The 27,915-nt window shown below is 46.5% G+C and overlaps 3 protein-coding genes and 1 long non-coding RNA gene across 4 annotated transcripts; 1 reads left to right on the top strand and 3 right to left on the bottom strand.

The window, feature by feature from the left end:
- Positions 1 to 7,981: 7,981 nt before the first annotated feature.
- LOC121589625 lies at positions 7,982 to 8,673 on the bottom strand. The gene is made up of 2 exons (XR_006004330.1): positions 8,545 to 8,673; positions 7,982 to 8,451 (listed from the first exon to the last, which is right to left on the bottom strand). It is a non-coding gene; the product is annotated as an uncharacterized LOC121589625 (long non-coding RNA).
- Positions 8,674 to 15,611: 6,938 nt separating this feature from the next.
- LOC121590158 (WD repeat-containing protein 5) lies at positions 15,612 to 17,302 on the bottom strand. Its single transcript, XM_041909588.1, has 3 exons — positions 16,915 to 17,302; positions 16,755 to 16,851; positions 15,612 to 16,664 (listed from the first exon to the last, which is right to left on the bottom strand). The coding sequence occupies exons 1-3, from the start codon at positions 17,044 to 17,046 to the stop codon at positions 15,850 to 15,852; spliced, it is 1,044 nt and encodes a 347-aa protein (XP_041765522.1). The 5' UTR covers positions 17,047 to 17,302; the 3' UTR covers positions 15,612 to 15,849.
- A 179-nt stretch (positions 17,303 to 17,481) lies between these two features.
- On the bottom strand, positions 17,482 to 18,578 carry LOC121588218 (NADH dehydrogenase [ubiquinone] 1 beta subcomplex subunit 8, mitochondrial). Its single transcript, XM_041905926.1, has 3 exons — positions 18,437 to 18,578; positions 18,011 to 18,234; positions 17,482 to 17,928 (listed from the first exon to the last, which is right to left on the bottom strand). The coding sequence occupies exons 1-3, from the start codon at positions 18,519 to 18,521 to the stop codon at positions 17,713 to 17,715; spliced, it is 525 nt and encodes a 174-aa protein (XP_041761860.1). The 5' UTR covers positions 18,522 to 18,578; the 3' UTR covers positions 17,482 to 17,712.
- Positions 18,579 to 19,056: 478 nt separating this feature from the next.
- On the top strand, positions 19,057 to 27,645 carry LOC121590828 (1-acyl-sn-glycerol-3-phosphate acyltransferase alpha). Its single transcript, XM_041910866.1, has 3 exons — positions 19,057 to 20,012; positions 26,107 to 26,240; positions 26,320 to 27,645. Exons 1-3 carry the CDS (start codon positions 19,828 to 19,830, stop codon positions 27,054 to 27,056), a joined length of 1,056 nt encoding a protein of 351 aa, XP_041766800.1. The 5' UTR covers positions 19,057 to 19,827; the 3' UTR covers positions 27,057 to 27,645.
- Positions 27,646 to 27,915: the final 270 nt, after the last annotated feature.

Below are 27,915 nucleotides of genomic sequence, written 5' to 3'. Positions count from 1 at the left end.
AATCGGATGCAGATTGGTACAGTTTTGCGCCCTTAATCAAAATCCCGTCGCACCTTATGGAAACACTCACCGGCGTAACCATTCGGACACGCTCCACACCGGATGACAGTGACACAATCAGACAACCCGAAAGAGCCAGCACCACCCTTTGCCTGCGTTGCATTTTGGGTCGTTGACCGTCTGCTGGCTGCTCAAATGAACCGCACGTGTACAGATTGGTTATCGATTAAGCGGCAGCAGCAGCACCAACGGAACCGCGTTCGAAGGGCTGCTGGATAGAGGATGAAAATTTATCGCCCCAGGTGACTTACCGGACCCGCTGGAAGCGACAGACAGTGGCACTGTGTGTAAAACTTCTTGAGAAAATGGTTTCCCCGGTGGCGCCGGAGTCGGAAAGAAGCTGCTTCAACCCACGCAACTGTTTGACCACGCTCGAGAAAACAATAAAAGTGCATTTCCCATAAATTAGCAGTCCAAGCTTAAGTCGCTCCCGGCGATTCCGGTGTCATCTTACCGTAACGGTGGAAGGCTGTCCTTCCCGGGGGGGGGGGGGGACTTTGAACAGTAGTGTTCCCTTCTGCATCGCTATTACCAAGTAGTAAAAGCATCACCACGTGGTGCGACCCACCAAAAACGCTCTCGCGTGCGCCAAAAGCGAGCCAAGGTACTTGTCTTATCCTTGGAGGATTTATGCAGCATCGCTTTATCCCTACCTCTCCATCTTTTAATATGTTTGTGTATGTGTCGCGTAAAAGCAAACGAAGTGTCTAAAGCGTTTGCAAAGACGGAACAACGGGCATGGAAAAGTTTTGCTCCACCAACACCTTCTTGGGTTGCCTTTTTTCTTCTTCGTGCATCCTTTTTAAGTGTTTGGTTTTGTGGGAGGGGAAGAAAAATACCAACGCTTGCGAAAGAAAGATTTTGGCTTGCGGAGAAAAAGGTAAACTTTGTCAAGCTTTTCTTCCCCCCCCCCCCCCCCCCCCGGTCGGAATGCGGGAAGGGGGCCGTTTTTCGGGACGATTTTGTTAACAAATTTAGCATTACCTTCGGTAAGGTGAGGGCGTACATCAAATCCCTGCAGCCTCCCCCTAATTCTACACTACCTTTGGGCGGCTACCTTAGGGGCGGGCGAGTAAAGTGACTCGGTAAAGTTGTTAGCGACGGTGCACAGTGCAAAAAGTGAACAGGAAATGGTGAAAGGTGGAGAGTAAAAAAATTGTCGCAAGTGGGAAATTATTGTATCACTTTCCTGGAGCTTAAGCTCCGAGCTCCGATAGAAACGGGCATCGTGGCTATTTGTAAGGGCGGTAGCAGAGCACGGACGTTCTTGTTGGCTGGGGAGCCAAGTGATTTGGAGGTATTTGAAATTTATAACGTACAAGTTCAGTGGAGCCTAGCTATTGTGCAGTTTATCCATTGTTTTGTGGATGGTTCTTCGTGTTTCTAGCGTAAAATCTAGTGGCTCTTTTCTTGGTTCGCATTGCCGCATTTGGGAGTTTGCAGCGCTTTAGTTAAGCTGAACCGATGCTGAAAGCTGGACATGGCCGTGTCGAACATTCAGATAAGATGCCGGAAGTCTCTTCCACGGAGTGGCTCGGTGGTCTATAGCAGGGGTCTCCAAACTTGTCAGTTTGCGGGCCGCGCTGCTGAGGACCATTTTTACGTTACTTTTGCATTTTTGAACGTTTAATTTTTATTGTTAAGATTCATGAATTTCAAACTGAAAATGTAAAATGTTTAGAGTGTTATAATGTTGATAAATCCAATCCAAAATTATTATTTTCAAATTATTTTAACCTTTTTGAAATCTTAACGGGCTGATAGGCACTCGATTGCAACATTTGGCCTACGATTGCGATGGCCCGTAAATTTAATCAGCGTTACGTGCTATTTCACTGACACCACCCTACAAGTTTCTATTGATCTTTCTCGATTTTATACACTGCGTTTGATCTGCTGTTTGTTATAGTTATTTAAGTTTTAATTTTAATTCAGTGATGAGGTCGTATGTTTGGCCAATCATTTAATCACAATAAACAATTTAACAATTATCTAGAACCCTGATTAATGCCGCCATAACTGTTCAAGCAAAGGAAAACGATTATGTAAATTTTAATTTTTTTTTATTTTTAAAAGATTTGCGTTATGTTGTTTGTTTTTTTTTTTTAATATTGGCGCATGAAAGGTTTAATCTTAGCTTGAAAGGACCTAGCAGTGTTTGATGTTTCATAAAAGTAATAAAACATCATAAACCGCAATTGTTATAAATACTGTAAAAGTATATTTTTTTATTCGAATATGACACTTTTTCAGAAATATATCGTGAAAATATTGTGCCAGTATTAGCCTTAGTCAAATATAAATAGAATACAAAAGAATCTTTAATGCCTAAAATATTGACGTTATGAATGACATCTTTTCAATTTTATTTTAAAAAATGACATCTTCAAGATGAATGTGAATTTAATTCCTCTGTTGTTAAAAATTACAAATATAACTTTTTATAAACGCTTCCCTTTCGTATACGCACCCGGATCTGGCAGCGGCTTATAAAATGTTAACTAATCTAATCATCTTCCAGCTCGCGCTTGGAAGATGTCTCAAGGGTGAATTCGTGCGTAATTAGTTTTTTTTTAAAGTAAAGCACGGTGGTCCATGAAAAAAATAAAAAAATAAAAAACCATCATCACACACCGAACGCGCAAACGAAAAATCTCGCCCGCAAACTAAATCAACACCGTTGCCCCGCAGGGTGTAAGATTAAGAGTCAGAAGGAAATTAAACACAGCTGTTAAGATGTCCTTCCGGCATCAGCACGGACCGGTCGGTTTGGCGGTCCATCCCGTCCGGTCCATTTCCGAAATGCCGCAGCATAAGCAACTACAACGAGGCATGCTCTGGTTCGTTTGTGCGATTTTTTGCTCGATCGTCTGTTCGTTGGTTGTGCATTATTTGTCGTGTGGGCGTAATTATACCCGCCATTCCGGGTTAAATTACACAACTCACCCGACAGACAGACGGTTCGCTTCAGAGCTTCAGAGAGAGCTTGCTTTGCTGCATCTAATTACGCTTCGCGCGCGCTTCTTTGGGGAGCAAAAGGTTAAGCAAAGGGCACAAGTTTGCGGCTAATTGTGTTGTGGCAAAAGTTTAGTATGCCCCACAACAATTTCACCCCGTACCCGTGCCCACTCGATCGCTAGTGGAAAAGGGGTGAAAATTATTATTACTTTGAATGAATTTTGAAACCTCAACCCTTGGGTTCGTTTGCTTTAGCGGTGGCTACAAGATGGGCCATATTTAAATATCTAATTTCCACTGCGTTATCGCTCATCCGGAAGAAAGGTAAGTCCGTCAAAGTAACTAACCAATTCCTAAAGCAATTAAAGCAAAAAGAGTTTGTAATATCTTTAATAGCTTTCCATCTGGTGGCAAAGACTGATAAAAATATGAAACATTTTACGTAATGTTACCTGTGAATTGAAATCCAAGACCGTTAGATTAATAAAATCTCAATCAGTAAATGTATCCAACTGCTCGATCCGAAGTGCTGAAAAGAAATACCCAGCCCATCAAAACCGGATTGCAACTTTCGCTATCGTTTCTCGAATCGCAAGTGTCGCCTCATCCGACGGGCAGGCGGATTTGCAGGCAGACGAATCCCATCCCCCCTCCGATCCTGCCACCCCGGGACGCAACGCCTTCAAGTCGAACACTTTCTCTGCTGCTGATTTTTCCAGGTTTTTCCTGTTTAGCGCACGCAATCGAACGCCGCCCCGCCACAGTCCATTGCCACGGTCCCGGGAACCAGTTTCCGGTTAACATACGGACCAAATCGAAGAAAGTGAGCTCGATCGCGCACCACCCCAAACCGACCCATCTGGGACCATGCCCTTGTACGATGGGCGACAGAAGAGGAGAGTTGGCAAATTGGCGCAGCATTGCATTTTAAGGACCGGTTTACCCACCCACCACCCCTCGCTGGCGTGTGCGCACAGATGCACTTACCGTGTTCCGTACCGTGGTACGTTGATTGCAATCGTGTGTGTTGATTTTTGCCGCTTGTGTTAAGTTCAGTGCTAATAAGCAGGAAAGCGGATGCAGTTGCAGCTGCTTTAGGAAGATGCTTGCAGGAAAGCAGTGACCTTTTCGATTAATGCAACCAGCGCTGCCGTAGATGCACTTCGTAGCGTTTAATAATGAGTGATATTTACACTTTTACACTACATTGTCTTCGAGCGGACTGTGGAACAGTGCAAACAGTGATGTATTTAAATGAGAGAATCGATTGGATGTAATTGAAAATCTTGAACACACTAATGAATCAAAGAGCATCGAAAATGTTAATAGCTATTAAATTAAGGGACTCATAAATAGGTCTAACATATCATCGCCAATTAACGATCATCGAAAGGGACGAGCTTTTAGTGGAACCGGTTAGTGCTTAGAGCTCTTTTCAAACAGACGCAACTGGTTTCTACTCCCATCTGGAGCATGCGTGTGTCATCGTGCTCTTTATGATAATGATGACCAGCTTAGCTAGAAAACACATCTGACTGCTGCAAACAACACACAATAAAACGCAAAAATCCGGATTCCAATAAAACTGATTTAATGTTCAACATGTGCATGTGTAAATGGTTTTGTTGAGTTTGTGTTGAGGTGTTTTTTTTTCAAATTTTCTTCTGCTTTCATTACATTCGCATAATCAATAAAAACAACCAGGAGATTATCTCCTTGTTGAGAAATTAGATCACAACAATCGCATTCAATTTTACCACTAAAAACGCCAAATGCATTTTAGCAAACAAGTCAAATCTAAGCAAAATAATTGATGCTGTTAAAAACCAAAAAAAGATTGACAAAAATACGCAAATTTTTGCATGAACATATTGAAACACTACCTCTTGACCATACAAAAAAACACTTCATACAAACTTCAAACAGGTTGGCAGACAGACAAACAGCGCGATTATGCATAATTCACCTCATCAGCGGTTACATTTCCCCTTCATCTCGATCATCTTTAGAGGGAGATTATCCCCCATTTTCCCCGCGTACCCGAGGGTTGACACAACGTAAACGCGTGAATTTGCAGAAACTGTTTTGCTCATTTTGCGCCATCGCCAACACAAACGCACACGTGTTAGGGAAAACAGGCTTTCGAGCACCTTTCGCACATTGCTTCACACCTTTTTTCCTGCCCACAGTGACATACGAACAACAGACACACACACACACCCAGACGCCACATGCGGAGATTATGCAACAACCAGGGATATTGCGATTATCCGCCGCAAAAGCAAACGCTAAGATGTGTTGCTTACGCTTGTTTTGCCAAACATCCCATTGGTGCACCTATTACCATCATCCCATAAAACATAAAAGCAAATCACTTTTCCATACTAACCCCGCGCTGAAAGTGTTTTCCGAACGTGTTCGCAACCATGAGCCCCCACAATTGAAGAGCCAACCGCACACGTTGGGCATAGTAAATGCGGAAAATTGATCAGCACACTTCAATGCTAGGGTTACGAGGAAAAGGGAAAGAGAGAGAGAGAGAGAGAGAGAGAGAGAGAGAGTGTGTGTGTGTGTGTAGCTGCTGCCCCAAAACGGACCGGCAAAAGATTAGCCACCCGATGGAGATGCTTTGGAGGAGCAGCAGGAAGTCTCATCGCAGCAGGCTGACCACGTGTTCGACGGTGCGCATTCGTCGGCTGAGGCGAATCGATTCGTGGATAGTTGTTTGCGTTGCGCCCGCGTTAAGCATCCAGCGATTGGTTTTGCGGGTTCGATTACACAACATTTGTGTTATTGAAACATCGAGAAAAATAAGCCCTCAAACATATCGAATGTCTGAAAATGTGTCAAAAGCTATTATCGCACCACAACGGGTACAAAACGCTTCCTATGCGCCCGTTGAACCAGTGAAATACTTTTTAACATTAAATTCCATTAACGGGAACATTGCGCATAAAAATATCATTTAAAGTGTAGCCAATTGTATGTGATTTAAATAGTCTTGCACCCGCCAAAGCTTTTTCCTTTGTCGCGCCTCTTGTTCAATCCACTCTCCCCATGGAGCGCACGCTTTGCGGATGCTGTTCACTGCTGGCGGTTCGTTTCCCAAGCGACAATGCATTTCCGTACCGGCGTACCGTATTCCCGGATGAAGATATCGAAACTACCGCACTCGACACAAGGGTGTGTGTGTGCAGTCATTTGCTGCAATTGTTTCTATCATCTCCCCCGTTGGGGGAGGAGAATACCGGTGAGTTAGTAGAGTAGCAGATGCCGGAAGCGGAAATGCTCAAAAATCTCCAGCAATGCAAACATACATGCCAGCCCGAACGGGGAAGTACAAACACATCATGCATTTGCACGTGCACATCTCATGAGTGAATGAAGGAAAACACAAACGCGGGCACGGAAAAAAGGGGCACCGCAGAATACACTGCAAAAAGCGTGGAAATGCACACAGCTACGGTGCATACAGTTTTGCATTCTCATCTCCACTGCATTGCTGATGCCGCTGAGCGAGGGGGGATGCAATCTTTCCGGAAGAAAATTACCACTGCCAGTCCTACCTACTACTGTTGCTCCATCAAATTAAATCACTCATCTCCCTCCCGTGGGAGTCGTAGTCATAATGAGGACCATACCGTGTGTGTGTGTCTATTGAATGTGTTGTCGAGGATTGTTTGGAATAGCAACACAAATTTCCTTAAATTATTTGCCGTTTTTTTGCACCCAATATCTCTATTTTCCCTCTAGTTGCCTTACACATGCATGCATGGGATGTTTGTGGCTGTGATGGGGAAATTAAGAAGAAAAAAGGCAAATAAATGTTAACTCATCTCATGCAGAAGAGATTGAAAAGTGCCTCCGACAGCAAACCGCCCTACAAAACATCAGTCATTGGTCAAGCAAAACAAAACGCAAAAACACATCAAGTAATGCTTGTGAGAATCCCGACAGCCACCCGCAACCACAACTGAACAAAAAAAAAACTCGGACTCGGAAGGTGTCGGAAGCGATTTAGGCACAAGATGACCCCATTTCCATTCATGAAACTGCATCCCATGTATAGTCTCCCTCTTCCGGTCTTCCTTTGCCCTGCTTTCCAAGAATCCTTTCCAGGGAACGGAATAGATACAAACGATGGCAAACGATGAAATAGTAATAGCATGCCTTGGATCCTTCTTCCGAACCGTTGGGCGGTGTTTGCCGAGCTGGGAGCGTGTTACCATGACGATGGGTTATGATTGCCATCGGTTTCAGCAACCCTCACCCCGACTCACCCGAACCACCCAAACTCGCCTACTTTGACGGCCGAGGGTTAAGCACGTGTACAATCCTGTTACACGGTTAGAAGGAACGTTGTTTGTGACGTCCGTTGCGCCGGCAGTTCCGTAGTTCCGTGCAAAAGCAATACCGTCGAGGCATCCCTTTTGCTGCTGCTGCTTCTACTTCCCAGAAATTCCACAAAAGCGTGCTGTAGCTCAGACCGGGGGATTGTGGTCGTTCGCTTCCGGTTGCGCGGCTCGGGAACGGAAGTGTCTTTTTCCAGCGAAGACTGCCGGCAAGCTGCTGGCCGGGACTGCTGGCTAGTAAGTCTATCATTATTATGCCTATCTTTTACCCTGTTCTCTCCGTTGTTGGCAGTCCTCGCTTACCACCCCTTTCGTCGGTTTACTGCTGGCCGACCTCCGGAGAGATATCTTTGTGCGAGGAAAAGGCGAAGGAAAACTATGGCGCTGGGCTATGTGGGCGGCTTCTTGGTTTTTCGTGCTGCACGTATTTTACGGGCCACGCTTTTTGCCCCGTCGGTCGCTTATCAGCATCGGCAGCACATGCAGACCGGAATCCGGCGCAAACCGAGAAGGCACACAAGGCACACACACCCGCAGTCGTTAAAATTTCATTATACACCTAAATTCTACTTTCGGTATGAGTATACATACACACGTGTGAGCTGTTGTTCTGGTATCTCATGGGCGTGCGGTCGCATACAGCAATTTTAATCGTTTACGTACCAAAAAAGAAAAAGAAGCAACCAAAACTCCGGGGAATGGACCTGTCTTCGTCCTAAACGAGATGCTTTGGGAGGAACACCATCCACAGCCACGTACACCCAAAAGAGCTCTCTCCCTCAACAGTTTGGCTGGACGGACGGACATCACCGGGCAACACAAATCAGGATGCCCTAACTCAAACACACCGTGCCCTTGTTACTGACCAGCTACAAAGGTGATGATACCAGCAGCAGCAGCAGCAGCAGCAGTTGTGCGGCAAATGAACCCGCGCCGCCATTGTACGGGTCGTTCCAGGACGTGACGATCGTGTGTTTCGTCCACCTCGTTAATTGCATTAACACGTCGTCGTCAGTGTTTGTTTTAATGGCATTAAAACAGATGAAAAGAAGCCGAGCAACAGCAACAGTGTAGGGCTATCCTGGGGTAGTAAAAGTGTGAGATTATTTGACTGTATCAATGGAGTTTGTGTTTGTGGAACCGTTAAATACCGGAGATTCGGTTTAGTACCTACGTCATTGCAGATAAGGTTTTTATCGCAGTTTTAGGCTACCTTTATTTCCTTCCTTCTAACCGATGTCTTCGGAGGCTCTTCTGTCAGTGTTGTAATGTGTACACATCTCCTGTCACAATCCATATTTATCATGGCCTGCCTGAAACAAATCTACCGCGTCATCCTCACGCTTTCGGGCGATTTGCCACACACACAAACACACATGTGAACATGCTGCCCGCCTGCATCGGGAACATGGGGAGGAAAAGCTAACAGCTACCTCAACCATACCCCACCCCTCCCACCCACGTCACCGTTATGGCCGTTTTGCCGTTAGCTGCCGTTTCACTTTTGCTTTCCATCGGGAACGTGTGGATGCTGGCGTGTGAGCTTGTGGCGCTAGTGATCCCATGCCGTAATTGTTTTCCACGGCGTGAGGTGTGTTTTGCATTACTTCCCTCCTCCACACCCACCAAAACCATCCGGGGTAGTTAGTACCCACCGGCAAGCGTTACGTAACCCGGCGAAATGGTTTTGATATGGACACGGGCAAAAAAATGGCCTGGAGCGTGCACGGTTCCGTTGGAACAGAGTCTGGCCAAGTTGCAACATTCCAGCTTTCTGATAAATGTGTGTACATGGTTTTGGTGCACGTTTTGTGATAAAACATGTTTTTTTTTTTGTTTTACTTGTATCTGCACATAGAAATTTACCTTCAATTTGCTTCCGGCGATGGATGTTTCATTTTGCGTGCAAAATCAAATTACAAGCAAATCTGTTCATCCCACCTCTTCCGCCTGAACTGATACCGAACTACAGGTTATGAGTTTTAAAATATGAAATTGAAATGAAATTTTTGAACTGGGGAAAAAACTAAACCCTTCAAGGGAAATGGATACATCGCACTGTTTGGCCACACAATCGTCGTTCGTCGGCCCTGCGTAACTCGCAAGCGCTCGCTTTGGTACAACCGCCCCCCCCCCCCCCCTGGCACATAGATTCAATTAACGTGTTTCACTAATTTCTACGAAAAGATATGGATTTTCCACCCACTGTTCCACCACGGAAAAAGGTAGGATGATCTGCAAATGAATTACAAAAACATTATGTGTGACACAAGCGCTCAGGAAAACATCCATGGATCGTCGAAGGGAAACCACCGGACTCTGTAAAAGGCATGGGAGCCCGATGGGCATAGGGCAAGAGCGCTGTAAACTTTCCGATGGACGGTGAAATAATCAATACACAACCGAATAAGAGTTTGCGCTTCAATGGGTTTCATTGCTGTGCCACGCTGTGGCAAAGATGGAAAAGTGGCTGGAAAGGGAATGGGACTTTTAGGAAGGCATTGTGCTGTTAAATTTTCCACTATAAAAGATTTGGGAAGTGTTTTTTTAAGTTGTTAAATTGCTATTTAAAACACAAATTGCGTGAAGTATCCTGTTTATCTATAGCATTGGATGGAAGCTTCTACAAAGAACGCATCATTTCGTGAGACAAAACTACTCCAGCCGTTTACTCTTGATGAAAAGGTCCTTGAAAAAATGGAACGATGGAACAACAGTGGCTGTCCGCCCATTCGTTCCGCTGCCAATTTACAAATTTTACCCGCCTTTATCCTCCTTCCTTCCTTTCCTCCCGTTAACCAGTTCACAATCCTTTCATAGGACGTTGCTTTTCCAAATTTAGGGCAGGCAGAAAGTGTGAATCCGAGACGACGACACGGATGGACGTTTATAATTTGAATAATTGATTTAACTCAGATTTTCTCCGCATTTACTAATTTGTTAACTTTCCGGCATTTCACCTCCCGGTGTTTCCGACCAGGCCACCGAGATCGCCTAATAGATCCAAGGGCAGAGTTTGAAAATGGGCAGTTTGGGTGGGTGGGTTAGGCCCCGGTAGTGAGTGGTTTTCATCTTGCTCGTCGGCTCCGTCGGTATGCTTTTTTATGGGTAAAAGAGCTGATCGGCTGGCCGGTTGTTGTTGGTGGTGGTGGTGGTGGTGGTGGTGGTGGAATGCGTTTACTTTCCTATCACTAGCAAACTAGACCACGCGCATTTACACAATACAGCTGGTTGCGGGTTTGCATTACCTGTCGTCTTATCTGCACCACATTTCACTTTGCATACACTACGAACCGCGGGTCAGAGTGCGGTCAAAAGTGGTGCAAGTGAACAACTGTCACTTTTCATTAATTCCAGAAATGGCATTTTTCCCTCCTACTCATACCCTTACAGACACACAAAAAACGTGTGACAATGAATGATTCATTTAATTAAGTGCATTAAATACGCGATAACCGCCTGCGGGTCGTATCGCTTCACAAAAGCACCACATATCGCACAAATGGAATCAATTGGCAAATATTATAACTTCACGGTAATAATTAGTAAGCTTATGCTGTTGCTATGCTGACAGCAGTGAGTTAGTAGCGACACGCAACGCCCTCTAGCGGAAACGTGCAAACAGGCTTCCGTGGGGCGTGAGCTTGCTATGCGTTAGGGATTAGTGATGGGTAATCCGGAGCGGAGTCATGGATCAACTCCGACTCCGGTGCGCAAAATATGACTCCGACTCCGGATCACAACCGGATTCAACTCCGGATCAGTCCGGATCAGTCCGGATCAGTCCAGATCACTCCGGATCAGTCCGGATCACTCCGGATCAGTCCGGATCAGTCCGGATTACTCCGGATCAGTCCGGACTATTCCGGATCACTCCGGACCAGTCCGGATCATTCCAAATCACTCCGGATCACTCCGGATTACTCCGGATCACTCCGGATCAGTCCGGATCAGTCCGGATTACTCCGGACCAGTCCGGATCACTCCAGATCACTCCGGATCAATCTGGATTAATCCGGATCAGTTGAAATGAGTCCGGATCAGTTTGGATCAGTTTGGATCGGTGTGATACGGACTGATCCGGAGTGATCCGGAGTGATCCGGAGTAATCCGGAGTGATCCGGAGCGATCCGGAGTGATCCGGAGTGATCCGGAGTGACTGATCCGGACTCGGAGTCGATGAGTCCGGAGGTTTGCTCGTGCGCACCCCCCCCCCCCCCCCGCCGGTAAAACAGTCCGGAGTAACTCCAAGTCCGACTCCGCGGGGTACCGGAGTCGGATCGATCCGACACCGGTAAAAAATCGTATTTACCCATCACTATTAGGGATTTGTACGCATCGGTTTTGTTTTGCGCACCTTCACAGCTAATCTAACTACGTGGAAAGGGGCAAACCAAAAATGAGACGAAAACAAATTCCATTTTCCCACCCCGTCCTGCACCCCGGGTAGCTGCTTTTTTGGGCTTCTTTCATCCCCTTTTTTGGTGCACTTAATAGCATTGTGACGCGTGGTGGTGGCGGCGCAAAACTGCGCCCGAATAATGCGCGACGCGATACGGCCAATGATTTTCACACAGATAGATATATCTACGCTACACTTTTTTTCACAGTTTCCACTTTTCCCCCCTTCTCCAGCTGGCGGCTCGTTGCAGGAAAAAAAGCGCTTTGATGAGTTCAGGGGATTTTTTTTTATTTATTTTAATTACATTTTCATGCTGCCCAACTCAAACCGGCGGAACCAAGCGCTCCAAATCAACACAAATTATCAGAGCCGCGCTTTGATAAAGAAGATATACATTCATTTTCCATTTTGGCAGGAGGGGGAGGGGGGTGGGGGGGGGGGAATGGAATTGAAGAGGTGTGGCCATTTTTCTCAGCAATTAAATAAATTAATGTTTTTTTTTTTTTTTTTAAATAAAAGCTCCCGGCAGGGGTTCGGTCAAGCGGTAAAGTTAATAATACGGCAGCGGGGTTGGTATCGAAATCAATTTCTATAAAATCGCCTTCCCCACTACTGTGTGTGTGTGAACTGATTTAATACCCTTTCAAAAGTATTGTACATTTGACAATTTATTCTGATTATTTAACAGTGTAGAAATAATCTCCAAAGTAATGCAACTTTCATAGAACTTATTGCATGTTTGTTCGTGAAACATATTAAAAATTTAAGAGAAAATCGAAACCGTTGACGATTCAAGTTCCAAGCCGTTGCTGTCCCACGTGAAAGCACGGTCCGGATATCATATTGCCCCGCAGGGTGTCAACCATTTCCCGTGGAAATTGGCCGAAGGAAGCTTGCAAAACCGAAATACCTTCACCTTCCGTAGTTCGTAGTGCCATTTGGTATTACCTAACCGTTGGTGAGAGAAATAAACATGACGACTGTCCAAAATAGTGCACCATAAAAGAAAACAAATTAAAAAAAAACACTCACATACAAAAGAAAACAGAACCCGGGAAGAAAAAGAGTAAACAGAGGGAATGTAATGCCCGTTTTTAGACCGACACGACAACTTACGATCAAGGCCCGACGACTTCACCACCACCAACCAGCTGAATGGGGCAGAGATTTCTTTCACGCCCCAGCTCGGTTGTATCCGTTAGACCCTAGGGCGGGTTAGGTGATTGTGCTGTCTACCCCAAAGGGCACCACCAACCCACCAGCCACTGTTTTTTTTTTCACTTTCATTCAAGCAGCAGTGGCTTTGCTTGGGGTGGAGATTTGCCAGCTTCCGGTGGCGTGGACTGGCTCCGAATGACAGCAGACAGGAAAGCCGAGGGCAACACTGGGAACACTGGGACACTTGACACCTGATGGCCACACGACACCCCCAGCCCATCGCATTTCGGGCCAATGACCTTCGGAATTCCATCGGCTTTAGATCTCGTTTTCTCACTTGCTAGGTTTTATCGGTCGGTGTCGTCTGCTCGGTCTTTCTCCTCGGGAGCGGGTTTTCGGGGTGAGTGCGGGGCTTTTTGCGCGAATTTCTCCCCCCTTGGTACTGCTGGTGGATCTTTTGCCTTTGCTGGAGCGGTGCCGCGTTTCCTGTCCGATAATTGAGGCCATTATGTAGAGCACAGTGTGGCGCAGGCGAGCGAGCGGACGAACGATGGGTGGACACCTATTCAAAGCAGCGGCTGCATTGCGGCAGGGAGTTTTAATTAATGCTACCGAAACCCGGCATGGGCATGGCGACGTGATAGTAAGTGGTACAAATAAACATTACATATTAATGTTTTTTTTTTTTTTTTGTTACTTTGTAAACATATTCTTCAATTATGTTTTATATAGAAATCAGAATGATGCAGTGCTGAGTTTGCCGTTAGGTCCTAAATAGGGACAGCGGCAGGCAAATCAAATGATTGCCAACCTAGAGAAAAAGTGTTTACAATTTACATAATCAAAATATGTGGTTTGTAGGTATATCTAGGTATTGTTTTTTTTTTTTTATCATACCTTTAGCCTAATTGGGAAAATAGTTTTTGTCACAATTCGGTTAGTCGTTACTTCACAAAAATTGCTTAATTAATTTCGTAAGAGTCAGTGAAGGTAATTAGTGTTGTCACTGGTACAAAAACGATTTAATTAACAATTGCTAACCGCGACCTTAATTATGCGATAATTACTTTCCCAAACCGCAAAACCAGTACTTACAAAAGATCACTTATGTAAAGCTTCTAGATTGAAACATCTTCATTTTTTACTAACAACAAAAAAAGCAATGATCTCGGAATGTCTCGAACGATAAAGATCCCCTGAACATTTACCCCTTTGCTGCGGATTTATAGTACGATCATGATCACCGTTCTCCGTTACGATCTTACGTCAGTATTAAATCACTCCCATCCAATATACGCAGCTACTTTACTCCCTTTTTCTCCCCGAAATAAAACCCAACCGCACTCGGCACCGTTCAACCGCTCTCTGTACAAATTGCACAATCTTGCCTGGGGCTGGGACTAAAAAAATCGGAAGTTACAGCAAGCAACTCCAATGAAATAAATTAATAACTCCATTAGCCCAAACACAGCCCGAAACGGAAAGTGGCTGTGATCGCGATCATATCGCTACGTGGTGGATTACAACTAGCTCCAATTCCTCCGTACCGCGCGCAGTAAGAAGCAGAATGGTAAAGTGCATAATGCGTTTATTACGTGCTTTACGCGCGCGCGCGCTCGTCTTCACGTCTCCCAATAAATCAAGCCTAATTTTCCTCAGGTTGGGATTTTTCGTTGCTAGATGTTGCTCTGTTTTCCCGCTCATTGTTGGCACGACAAAAAAAACAAGACTAAGGGATCAATTTAAACCATAAATTGAGTCAGTAAAAAAATGCCGACGATGGTGCAGACGATGGTGCTGCTTTATAACCGCAGTCGTGTAATTACTGAAACCATCCATTTCTGTGCCGGACAATGCGATGCCCAAAAAGTGGACAATCGCGATCGCTTCCATTTATTAGTAAGGGGTAGAGTTGTTTTCAATCGATCGAAACTTCCCTTTTCTATCTTTCCCATAGTCCACGTTGCTTTGAAAGAGATCACCAAACAAAACCCAGTGCCACCGAACACTGATCGGCGGTCGGTGATCGAGCACGGAAGCGCGTTGAATGCTCCAAACAAAAATGGGGCTCGCGGGTTTAATGAAAGTGAAACTTTCCTTGGGGATACTTTTGTTTTCGTTCGCTACTAACTGCGTTTGATTGACTCTCGCTTTCTGTCGCGCAGGGTTAAGGAATTGTATGGAGAGCATCAATTAACGGTAGATGTGCCGTTTTATACAACCCGCTGAAGAAACACCCTTCCATGTGGTAAACATGCAACACTGCCAAATCACTACTGACCGTTTTTGTGTTTTATGAAATACGCTTTGCAAATTTGTCAGCTGCAAACAGGCTGACGAAAATATGCTGGCTCCGGCAAACAATGGAGTTCCCACAATCGACACTTTCACGCATAATTTTGGCTTATTTGTTTTGGGGAAGGGGGGGGGAGGGAGGCGACAATGAAACCCCCTCTCCGAATCAACGGTTTAGCGGCCGTTCTTTGGCTGCTGCTTGTAATTTATGTTTAACGATAACGAGTTGGCTTTTTATTGCCCATTGGCGCAGCAAAACTACTTTCAGCAAAAGAAATGGCATTGTTACATGGAAGGAGGGTGTGTTTTGCTAAGAGTGAAATTTTTAAAATACGGCTATAATTTTTAAACATATTTCTTTCCTGTTTCGTGTGCGCTAAACCACTCAACACGGTGTCGTTTCCTTATATATGTTGTATCATTATCATGCACGTTTAGTTTGTATATTATTATACACAAGATGTCGAAGTCTTATAAAACCATCCTGAATCTTTCTTACCTCGCTACAACTGTCCGCATCGCCTACCGTCTACTTACTGTTCTGGTTTATGAATTTACCCTTAAACGATAGTGAAGAAGCTTCTCCTCGCACCGCAACTAACTCCGCTTCCATCGTCTCCCACTCTACGTATCGCTCTTCCAAAGCTTTATCGTTTTATCGTTCTCGAGCGCAGCCGAGGCAATGATGTTCTCCGTCGGATGGCAAGCCGTACAGAGGACCGTATCCGTGTGGCCCTGCAGCGTCTGCACGATCTCTTTGCTCTGCAGGTTCCAGATGTACACCATGTGGTCCTCACTGCCCGACACGATCCACTTGCCACCGGTGACGGAGAAGTTGGCAAAGATGCAGTACTTCTCGTTCCGATGGCCGGTGTACGTCTTCAGGCACTTGCCCTTTGAATAGTCCCACAGCTTGAGCGTGTTGTCGAGCGTTGCCGCCAAAATGTACTTGCCGTTCGGCGAGAACTTCACGAACGATACCGGCGGATTGTCATCGTCGATCAGCGTCTTCAGACACTGGCCGCTGGCAGTGTCCCAGATCCGGCACAGCCCATCGTAGCTGGACGATACGATCAACGACCCGTCCCGGTTGAAGTGAACCGCCGACACAGGGTCGGAGTGTGCGGGCAGCGTCTTCAAACACTTGCCCGTTCGCACGTCCCAGATGCGCACGGATTCGTCGAAGCTGCCCGACACGATCAGATTGCTCTGCGGGTTGAAGTTGCAGCAGAACACGTAGTTGGTGTGGCCCTTCAGCGTTTTCAGACACTTGCCCGAGCTCAGCTCCCAGATTTTCAGCGTCTTGTCATCGCTGGCCGTCACGAGCAGACGGCTATCGCTCGACCACGCCACATCGCTGATGCCGAGCTTGTGGCCGGAGATCGTCTTCTCAAACTTACCATCGTAGGCGCCCCAGATTTTGATCAACTTGTCGGCCGCTGAGAGGGAAGGGAGGAAAAGAGGGAAGTTTTGTTAGTGTGAAGGAACGCACGGAAAGGGGGGACACGGTACGGTAGGAGCATACGTACAGGAGCTTGCAAGCCATTCACCGTTCGGACTGAACTTTACCGCCGACACCGCCTTGGTATGTCCGGCAAGGGTGAACTTGAGGGTGTAGTTTGGTTTCTGGAAAAACAAAACAAAGAGTTAGTCAATCTGCTACGGCTACGATGGTGTGCCAATACGTACCACCGATAGTGATTGCCGGTTCTGACTGGATGGTGCATGCTGACTTTGTGACGGTGGAGGAGCAGTTTGTATCGGAGTCGGTATGTGAATCGGATGTCCACCGTGTCCTACAGGACCCCCGATTGGTACCATCGCTTCGGCAGTATGTCTTTACCGTAAACACAAGCCAAGGTTGCACAGCGAGCTAAAATGCTGTTCGTCCTTTTTGGTGTTTTATGGTTTAGAACACAAGCAAACTGCCGTTAATCTGAAGATGGCGACAGCAGTTTTACGTGCAAGATACTTCTTATCCAGTTTTAAAGTTTTATTTTCAAGATTTGAGACCAATTTTTCACAAGCACTCTGAAAATGCTAAACCCAAACAATTAATCTCACCGAGTTCGCGTCTTTTCTGCTGTCATCGAAGCGGAAATTTTGCTCGACTGTTTTCGAGCAGCAGAACTGTCAAACAGGGTGGCAGTTTTTAGACCAAAACACGTGTGCTAAAAATTTCGTTGCAGATTTAGAACAATATAAACATTAATTTCAAGTTAAAAAAAAATGAGAAAAATACAACCATTACGTCGATTGGGCTTTGTAATTTGTATTTATTTACATAGCGCTCATAACAATTGTTTCAATCTACTTTGTTGTATTGACCAGAACCAGTGGATACGGTACCAGTACCACGCGGCGGCAGCAGTGATGGTTGTTCTGCTGGCTGTTCGTTTTCATAGGATGTTCTCCATTGCTCTGAGTTTGTAGCAGCATGCAATTTTAGCAAATTTCGCACTATTGCTCCAACCACCGAAAGCCGGCTTACTTCTTGTCGAACGTGTAGTGAGACTTTCCTTCGTACGGATACTGCTTGGCAAGCACCGGTCGGAACATTTTGTAATTTTCAAGCCAGTAGTACACCGCGAAGCAACCGGTCATAACGCCCAAAAATGCTAACCAATAGGTCTTCATCTCGTAGCGCAATGGTTCCGCTGAACCGAATCGATCCTCCGACCAGAAATCGGTCTCTGCGTGGAGCTGGAAGCGAACAATAATAACAAAGCATCATGACACAACTACTATTCTGCTGGAACAGGGCGCAAAAGGTTCCACGACTTACTGTATCATGAAGATTTCTCTTCAGTTCCGGAAAATCGTACGGATAGTAGGGATCGCGTGCTTCCACCGGTACGTCCGGCAGCTTCGGATAGTCACCGTAGCCGAGACCATCGTCCGGGTACGGCTGATACTCGGCCGTAGTCAGGCCGTACTTTTTAGCGGCCGCTTCACGATCCTTGTCCGATTCGGGGAACTTACCAGGCTTGAAGTCTTTGTTCCAGCCATCTGAAAGAGATAATGTACATCAGTACACCGCACAGTAGCGCACCCGCAAGATGAAACGTAAACAAATCAAAGTCCTTCTCTATGCGACACTCCGGCACTTGTCACAGAAGTTACGTAAAGTTAGCGTAGCAAAAGATTCAGTCTATTTGCTCGCCCCACACTATATTTACACTTCCACGCATTCTTCTTGAAAGATACTTACGATGTCTTACGCTCGTGTACAGTATTGCTGGGTTTCGGTTCGAGATTTGGGCCGCAAGTTTAATACCCTTGATCAGCGCTGCCATTTTCAAGAGGTGTTTTTTCGTCGTATTATTTTGCGAGCAAAACCCCTTGACAGCTCACACAGGGTGCCTCGAAACATGGATTCTTCTGATTGTCAAACATTCTCGAAACTAGTTCGAAAAATATTTTGCACCTTTTTTGAAAATCGTTTTGTCCCTCTTGAATATTACAAACTCTGCTTGCAAAATGTTGCAGAACATTCTAGATTTGTACGAAAATAATTCTCATATTTTCATGCGATCCAATTTTACATGTTTAATAGCGAATTCTCTTGGCATATTCAGACCATTTGGAGACGTGTAATAATTTTATATAATGATCAACCAAGACTGATAACTGCTGATTGTAAATCATTTTTCAATAATCAACCTTTAAGAAGAATCAAATCATTTATGAACACAGCATTTTGATATTTCGCATCAACCCCTGACCACTAAGGGTTAACTTTCGGCCGGAAACCTCCACTCCGTAGGAGTGAAGCATGCAGATGGTTCGAATCGATAGCCCCTCTCTTTCACGCTAACGCAAAAGGTTCAACCCGCTCTAACGTCGGTTTCGCACGAAGCGAAGCAACATCGGTTTGGCTCCATAAGCCAGTGAAAAACACAAGCGACCTGCACGCATGGCGGACATAGACCTGCGATGCTGTAAATAAACAGTCGCCGCATTGGAAACATCGGACGTATTCTACCAGAATCGGCCACTGATCCAACAGTGCATTACCCGTCCACATCCACCTGAGCATGCTAGGGGACCCGTGCCGGACCGACAGTTGATACAACATTCGTAGCATCGCCTTTCCGTCAGGACATTCGCCTTCAAGGATCGTACCCCAAGAAAAAGGCAAGAAACCAACGTGTGCAGTGCAACGAATCGATATTTTGGTGTGTGTAGTGTAAAAGTGCGAAAAGCGGGCGCGGTGGAACAAAATATTCCACGCTTGCTGCTTTTTCCTGACAATCGCGGGCAGAGTGTGCATACAGAAGTGCAATTCGCTGATCAGATGTGCGCGTGTGTCAGTATGTGTGCGTGTGAACAGTGTATTGATTGTAGGAGCATTGTGTAAAAAGCGTTGATTGATATTTTCCACCTCCGTCACGACAGAGAAAAAAAAAACCATTGCAAAACCAGTGCACCCGGTGGCAAATAGTAACATCACCGTCCGTGCGTGACCAAACGAAACTCCAAACCAACTCCCCGAGATTTTTCTCGCTCCTTCCGTGAACGGACAGTGTGCGAAGGAGCAGCAATAAAAGCAAGAAAAACACGAAAACAGTGCAACAACAACAAAAACGTACATCATCCAAAATGTTGTCCAACTACGCGGAGCTGTTTCTCATCTGTGCCATCATACTGATGCCAATATTTTATGAAACGTCGAGCCGCTTCCGGTACTACTTTAAAATCTTCGTCTACTACGCGGTGGTCATACTGAACTCCTTCGTTTTCATACCCATCTTCCTGTTCCGACCGTGCGATGTGAGAAACCTGACGTAAGTAGCCACACACCACCAAACAGATGGGCGCAAGACAGTAGGCGTGTGGCGGGTAGCAGTGTAGAGGGCGAAAAAGCTTCTAGGATGTTCTGGGGTACCCGCTTTTCCTTCGCTATGCGTTTTCCAAGGTGCTGCCGCTCACCCTCCACCTTTTCGTGGCAGGAAGAGAGAGAGAGCGAGAGGTGGGCACCGATAGCGAATAGCGCAGAGCTGTGCGTGCAGGGTGCGTGGAAAACATCGCTGTGAAAAAGCGACGACCCCGGGAAAATAGACACACGGAACGTGTCGTCGCAATAATCGATATTCGACTTCTGGCCGTCCTTTGGGGAATTGGTGCCTTTCCTTTGCAGATGACGGATTCACACTACTCCATGCTACTACGATTGGAGGCGGGACAAAAAAGGATTTTTCTTTTAATTTCCATGGAAATGGGACAGTTGACGTTGGCTGTGTGAAAGGCACGTTAATAGTGTGTGCTCGATTACTATTGGTTTTCTTTTAGCACTTTTTCAGCTGAAATGCCATCTAGTGTGCCCGGAAAGTGTCTCCTCAAACAGCTGTGTGGGACTTTCTACGTGTAGAAGACAAATACGCTGGCGCTAGCAAACGTATCGATCTAATATCAGCCAGCGGACAGGCACTCAAGGGTGCACATTTACGATGTACACCATTACCAAGTGCCAAGTGCCGTAGTGTGTTTGGAAATTCTTTCACCACCCCAAACCAGTCCACCACCACAAAAAAATGGAAATGAAAGTGAATCCCGTTTGTTTATGGTACATTTCCCAAAATGTTTACCTTTGGCAGTGCAAACTACCCGGCGGCTCGTTCTTATTAACCGCTTACTGTTTAATCTCACCTTTTCATCCAAATGTCAATCGATGGCATTTAATCCTTTTTTTCGCCCCCCACCGCGACACTCGTGAGAAGCATGATTATTATTTTAAAACCAGATCTAAAATTAGCGATTTCATTGGGCCGTTTTCAATTACCATGTAGCAACACACCGGCACAAACACACATCGTCCGGTATACTTACAGCCCTCCAGAGCCCCGACCATGCTTATCATCAAACCCATCGACGCATATGCTCCACAATGAATCAGCTTATTGATGAGAGAGAGAGGGGACAAATATGCGCCGTGTGGCTCCGTTTGGCGTATCGTGGTTTGCTTCGTTCTCTCAGGTCTCTCCTCCTCCATACCTGGCCGTACATCTTTGCCACTACTGCCGCCGGTGTCAAGAGTGTGCGATACAGTGTTGTGTGGTAGTGTGGTGCTGCTGCACTTATCAATTCGTACCACCATGGTGGGCGAAAGATAGGGCGAGATGATTGGGATGTGGTTCATATACACGCCCCGTACACACCCGCCAGTGTCCGGGACAATTCAATCGCCAAGAATGGAGGAGGTGTGTTTGGTGCGCATTATCGTGCCCACAGGGAGCCATTTATTGCCAAAGGGCCACCTGAAGTGGCACCACCCACCTACAATCCAACGTGATGATGTGTATTTTCTCTGGGGGCCAGTCTTAATAATGACGGTTGAAAATGACTGTAAGATATTTAATAAAAAATTTAAAAAATTTCTCTATTTTCTGTATTTTTCACGAACCTTTCTATTAAAGCATATGTTCCACGACACACCTGAAATTCACAAAATGTACACTAAATTCAAAAAGAAGGCAAACATTCCTTGTACTTCCTTACAAGAAGTACAAGAAGTAGAACGCCGAACGACAACGACCAACAGTATGCGAAAAAGAAACGACCTCAACATGGGCAGCCCACACAGTACCAATCTGTCTGGACAGCGCTTTCCGCTGGGGGCACGTTGCGCACAGCATTGCCTGAACTGAATCACATCCGAAATCCTCCCTCTTCGGACACTTTTGTCGCGGCCCACTCCCGCCAATCCATAATTCCTATATGTTAAAACACATCGCCGTACGCTCGCGCACACACTCAAACAAGGGCCGTTGTGTCGTTTTCGCCCCTTCGGCACCCTGTGAGGAGAGCAGGGACCATTTGCCCGTGGCGTGGATCATCATGTGCGTACGTTCGCGCGCACTAGATCTAGATGTCGCGACGAAAGAGTAAATCTGCCATGAATGGATGGAGCATAGCGTCGTTTTTGGTTGGGAGGAACCGGCGGCTGCTCCGCGTGTGTTGGTGCTGGTATGTTTACTCAATTCGGTTCAATTAGCTGTCAAGTGCTGCCGGTTCGGTGCCGGCCGTGCGGAACTGCTGATAATAAAACAGCACATCACTTTCTTCCCGGCAAGAACTCGGGGAATTCTCGGTTCGTTAAGGAAGCTCAAAAATCGGAGAAGCGGTAGCGATGGAAACACGGTTGCGGTTCGTTCTCGTTTGCAGCACGAGACAGCGAGAAACACACCGCTTGCTTGGATTGATGAATTGAGAAGCCTGCCACACAGACACATCATATAGGCGGATGTCATAAAGATGCGATCGGTGTGCCCTCGTCCCAATGTATGCACTCTTCACCAAGCGGCATGATCGCACAAGGTTACGCGTTGGAGCATAATTTGCAATCAGAAACAATGTGACGAATTTGATTGCAAAATAATGCTCTCATGTTAATGAAGTGCATGATCCTCTTTGCCATTTTTTTACGGCATCGAATTAAGCTTTTAAAATTAATCCGAGCGACTCATTTGCCTGCAATGAACACTAAATTTTGCTGTACTTTTGCGTAACGCACCACAATGCCGCCAACCCGCTGTCGCTCCGTTTTTTTGTGGTATATTACTTTCCTTCTAATGAGATTTAAAGCCTACAATTAACTGCATAAAAACTGCAGATAGCAGATGCTGCTAGTACCAAACAGTACCCAAACATCCTTGAACATTAAGTCACAGTGGTTTTGGCGGACACAACACAAGGCCAGACAGACCCGGCGGGCAGCTGCACGTGTCGTGTGGCCTTGGGAAACGCTCGTTGGCCATACGTCGATAATGTACTGCTTTTTTTGTTTGGCTTAAGGTACCACACACGCTATGACGTGGGACATTTGCTCAAGGCTCATGCACCCAACTCAACACACCCGTATGTGTGTGTGTGAGAGAGAGCTAGAGAGAGCGAAGAACTGTTAGCTGCCCAAGCAAAACATTTCCATTCCCACTCGGAATAAGCCACAGCAAAGAATGCTGCACCGGGCGAAAAGAAAAGAAAAGTGCATAGCTCAGCATAAAAAGGCTTTGCTTACGGTTTGCCGGAAAAGAGATAGGAGCTTCGGAAGTACCGGCTACCCCCTGTGGAGGGTATGACCCGTGGTTAAAGCTGGCATGACAATGATACAACACAGTATATCTGGCAGGTTTCCCTTTTTTATCTTGCCTGGAGACAGCCCCGCAATTCAAACGACACCCGATGTGCCCGGAGTTATTTCTGTTGCATCAACAATAATCTTCCTACAAAAAAAAAAAATAATAATCCAAAAATGCAATCCATCAACCTACGTCAATCATGGGGATGCATTAACAGAGCCGATGCTTTAAATACAATACGTTTAAATCCCACACAACTGGCCCATATGATTATCATTGTTGCAGCGAAGACGCCCCCTTCCGTACGAATGCACTTTAGAGTTTTGGTGTGTTTCTAATTACGAGCGCACCTTTGTACGCAGAAGCGGTTGGCGTCAACGCTGCACCGTTTGTTTCCTTGCTCTAGCGAGACGGCGTAACGATAATCCACAAGGGCCAAAATAATAAATTCCCCCCCCCCCCCCATCCCCACCGATACGGGCGCTTCGAAGCACCGATAATGATGGTTATCGTTTGGTGATAGCATTTTGCAGAAAATAGAGGGTAAAAAGGAGGAGATCTCAGGCAGTCGGTTATCTCGGTCCCATCCACTGTGCGCAATCGTATCCCTAATCGTTATTTTGGGACCTTGCTCTTCTATTATCGTTACCAACCGAAGAATGCGATTGGTTTTTAGATCCTCGGGTTCCGCTGTGTTCCTTCGCCCTCCTCGCTCAAAGGTTATGTGCAATAAAACAAAAGCGAATCTTAAGGTGAAGGAGGATAATTGGGATTTGTAAGGAATTAGCGAGAGTGGTGTGCGCAAGCAAGCAAGCAAGCAAAACAACACCGATTGCTTTAAGTAGAAGATCAAAGGGTGACGGTTTAAATAACCCCCCCCCTCCCCCTCCCCCCCATTCCCGATTATTGTTTGTTGTTAGAGGTAGAGAGTTTAATGACCAGCAAATGGTGTCGACCATTTCCATGCTAGTTCCTTAGTTCTTTTGCTTATCAAATCGAACAAATGTTTAGCTGGAAGAGTTCAACCAACGCTAGCCGTAGGGCGTCGATGACGACAGCGCGGCGCATCATCATCACAAAGCTCGCACACGTCTAATGCCACACATTCCGCCACAGACGGTTCTCGAACCGCCGGCACACTCGATGATGCACCCGCACCACCACGCCGCGGCCGCGTCCAAGTGATAAGGGGGGAGGGGGCGTCTTTTATAGACATGGGGACATACCCCTCGGCCTTGCACGGGCGGCATAGAAGAAGAAAGTTCCAGTAGCTTCAGTAGCTGCTACCGTTCCATCCTGCGTGCACCAAGATGTACTTTGTACCTGATGACACGTTCCGCCAGCTTAAATGTGAATTAAATCACCACCCACTTTATGATGGGGTACTTCCAGAAGGAAACAAAAAAGTATGATCATAAAAGAAGTAAACGGCGACGCTGCTTGCCTCCTTCCCTTCGGATAGGGGACGCGTAGACGCGTGCTAAAGTCACAATGGGCTTACGCTATCTTTGGGCGTTAGTGGTGCTTTAAGAGAAAATGGAAGCATTAGAAGGGGGGGGGGGGGGGGTGAGGGTGGATATGATTATAATTATGGTATCGAAATAGATATGTGTCGTATGAGGCGGTATGATAAGAGAAGGGAGCGGAGTGTGGCGGCTAATTGCCCTGCCACATGCCTCCCCTATTGGCTGACACACGAAAGGCAGCTTTCCGTATGACCTGCTCGCGATTTTAAAGAACGTTCTTGTCCAATCCAACTCTAATACGGTTAATTAAGAACGTTTGCCCATGCAAATGTGCTCTTTCGCTCTTGGTGTGCCCCCGGTCTATAAGATCACATTTTCGATCGTACGCTGAGAACCGGCTAAAATGCAGGCCTACTTGGACGCCAATTTAACAACGCTTTGCATGGCCCACATAGATAGCATAAAAACGGTACCCATTCACACCCGCCAAGCAATTAGCGATGTGCGCTACGGTGTGCTACCGATGTTGTTGATAAGGATTATCCGCACACCCCGCGACCACCGCTGCCTGCTCGGTGCAGAAAAAAAAACACGCGGGTACCAATAACGCGAAAAGGAGAGGAGGGAGTATGTTTAGCTTGACCCGCTTTTTATGCCGGTACATTAACAACCTCGCGCTGTTGCTGCCTCTCTATCTCATTCTCACTGCCTCTCTCTCTCTCTCTCTCTGAGGTTGGCGGCGTCCAATATCTGCGTATGTATCCTAGGTCAAGGCGGACGCGCGCGCTTTAGCAGCCCCCCACTTGCGAGAACCGTCCAGAAGGCGTCTCTGAGTGCGCCTCTCGTTTTAAGGATGAAGGCAGTATTATTTTCGTGACATTCTCGATCCAGTGACACCTAGCATCAGTAGGCAGTAGTGAGGCAATTTATTACCGTACCATGTACGAGAGGGACGTGTGCTATCGGGCCTGTCAAGCTCTGCCGTAACATGCCGTCCGGTTGAACAAACGAACATACTTCTTCGACCAGTTCTCTGGGCCCGGCGCTATTAAGGATGCTCAACGCACGTCGCAGGCAGCGGCGTAACCATGGCCTGCTAGGTGTCTAGGTTGCCTTGTTTGCGTCCGTAAAGTGCGTGCTGTGCGTGAGCCGTGCAAGGAGCCCCGGCGCGCACACTGTTTTATCTAATTGGTGATAGAATGTTCTTATTAGAAAATTCGCATTTAGGGGGGAGAAATATGTCAATCGCTGCTCTAAACCACCCCGGGGGCCGTACACCTTGAACTCGATGCATTTTTTTTATTTTTAATGATTTTTCCCCCATTTTACTCTTACAGACTGGCGAGCAAATTCTGCCGCCTTGCGTCGCCAATCATCAGCATGAAGTGGGAGGTGCGCGGGGCCGAGCACATGGGTGCCGATCGGGCGATGGTAATGGTGGCCAACCATCAAAGCTCACTCGATATTTTGGGTAAGTGTGTGTTTGGTGTATATTAATAAACGTTTATAATAATTTCGTTCTCTCTCTCTTTCTCTCTCTCTCTCAAAAGGTATGTTCGACTTCTGGCACCTGATGGACAAGTGTACGGTGATCGCCAAGCGGGAGCTGTTCTTCGCCTGGCCGTTCGGGCTGGCCGCCTGGCTGTCCGGGCTGATCTTTATCGACCGGCGGCATGCGCAGCGCGCCCAGACGGCAATGAACGAGTCCACCAAGATGCTGATCGAAAAGCGCACCAAGCTGTGGGTATTCCCCGAGGGTACGCGCCGCATCACGAACGAAATCCACCCGTTCAAAAAGGGCGCGTTCCACGTGGCCGTTCGGGCCCAGCTGCCGATACTGCCGGTCGTGTACAGCTCGTACCACACGTTCCTGGACACCAAGAACAAGGTGATGAACCCGGGGCACGTGATCGTGACGGCGCTGTCACCGATCGAAACGAAGGGCCTCACAATCGACGACATCCCGGAGCTGATCGAGCGCACCCGCAATGCGATGATCGAAACGTTCAAGGCCACCACCAAGGAGGTGGAGAATCGGTTCAATCTGAGCGGCCACGGCATGACACCGGCCAAGGGTACGACGACAGTGATCTCGCGCATTGCGGCCGCGCTGCCCGGTGGCGTGAGCAAGCAGCCGATGATGACCGTGGCAGCCCCTCCGGTTCGGCCCGTTGTTGAGCTGATTGAACCGGAAGCGCGAAAGATTGGCTCCCTGATGGGGGGTGGCGATGCGTCACCGATTAAGGAACCGACCGCCTACCGGCGCAAGGATGTACAGCGGGATTAGTTTGCTCGTTTTTTTTAGTTTTTTTGTTATTGTTGTTGGCCCGCTGCAATGTGGTGTCACACACACACACGCGCACTCACACGGGCAACCTAATTTGTTGTCGATTGGTTAGGGGTGAAAGCGTGTTTTAATTTGATTACGATTGGAAAGGAAAAGGAAGCAGGTTCAAGGATCCCATGGGCAGTATGGGAATTGCAATTATCCTCCTCATGACCCAAAGATCGAGTGAGTTTTAATACAAACATAAACGCTTTCCGGCGTCTCTCAGAGACTCAGAGAGAGAGAGAGAAATAGAGAGAAAGAGAGGGGTTCCCGTCCCCGTGTGATGCGTGTTTTTTGTAAAAAAAAAAGGCAAAGAGATGGAGTCCAAGTAAAGGGATCGTTTCCATCGCGAATAAGTACTGTTTTGTGGACGTTTCAAACGCTTACTGCAAGCAAAAAGTACGCTCTGGCGAGCGTTGTGAAGAGGAGAAGTAGCAGTCGAAAGGCGAGATTGATTAACACAGACACCCACAATCGAACAGGAAAACAGATTTTGAAAAGAGATTACTTTTAGAGAGTTAGACCAAAACCAAAATTAAAGCAAAAAGGTTAAATCGATGTGCCATCGTATAGGAGGAAAAGAAGAAGGCACCATAAATGTGAACACTCCAAAGAGACACAACACACACACGTCCTCGTTTTGCCTCTACCACCCATTTTTATCTTCATCACCCTTTTACGTTTGTGTATATGTGTACATGTTGGTTCGAGAAGTCACGAATTTGTATTAAATTATTATTATTATTATATTTTTTTTTACTCTTATATATCCGTAACCAAACGGACGCGCGTTGAATGGTAGTTCGTATCGAGTGAA

Source organism: Anopheles merus, chromosome 2R (genome assembly GCF_017562075.2).
Source record: "Anopheles merus strain MAF chromosome 2R, AmerM5.1, whole genome shotgun sequence".
Taxonomy (NCBI): Eukaryota; Metazoa; Arthropoda; class Insecta; order Diptera; family Culicidae; genus Anopheles; species Anopheles merus.
This window is presented reverse-complemented; position numbering and strand designations above follow the sequence as displayed.

Bases quoted from the DNA above. Each gene is read 5' to 3' on its own strand.
- LOC121590158 (XM_041909588.1), bottom strand. From the start codon at position 17,046: ATGGTACCAATCGGGGGTCCTGTAGGACACGGTGGACATCCGATTCAC. The intron at 16,852-16,914 runs GTACGTATTGGC...TTGTTTTTCCAG, and splicing joins ACCGGCAATCACTATCGGTG to AAACCAAACTACACCCTCAA. The intron at 16,665-16,754 runs GTACGTATGCTC...CTTCCCTCTCAG, and splicing joins TGAATGGCTTGCAAGCTCCT to CGGCCGACAAGTTGATCAAA.
- LOC121588218 (XM_041905926.1), bottom strand. From the start codon at position 18,521: ATGGCAGCGCTGATCAAGGGTATTAAACTTGCGGCCCAAATCTCGAAC. The intron at 18,235-18,436 runs GTAAGTATCTTT...TATCTCTTTCAG, and splicing joins GTACACGAGCGTAAGACATC to ATGGCTGGAACAAAGACTTC. The intron at 17,929-18,010 runs GTAAGTCGTGGA...GTTCGCTTCCAG, and splicing joins AGAGAAATCTTCATGATACA to CTCCACGCAGAGACCGATTT.
- LOC121590828 (XM_041910866.1), top strand. From the start codon at position 19,828: ATGTTGTCCAACTACGCGGAGCTGTTTCTCATCTGTGCCATCATACTG. The intron at 20,013-26,106 runs GTAAGTAGCCAC...TTACTCTTACAG, and splicing joins TGCGATGTGAGAAACCTGAC to ACTGGCGAGCAAATTCTGCC. The intron at 26,241-26,319 runs GTAAGTGTGTGT...CTCTCTCAAAAG, and splicing joins AAGCTCACTCGATATTTTGG to GTATGTTCGACTTCTGGCAC.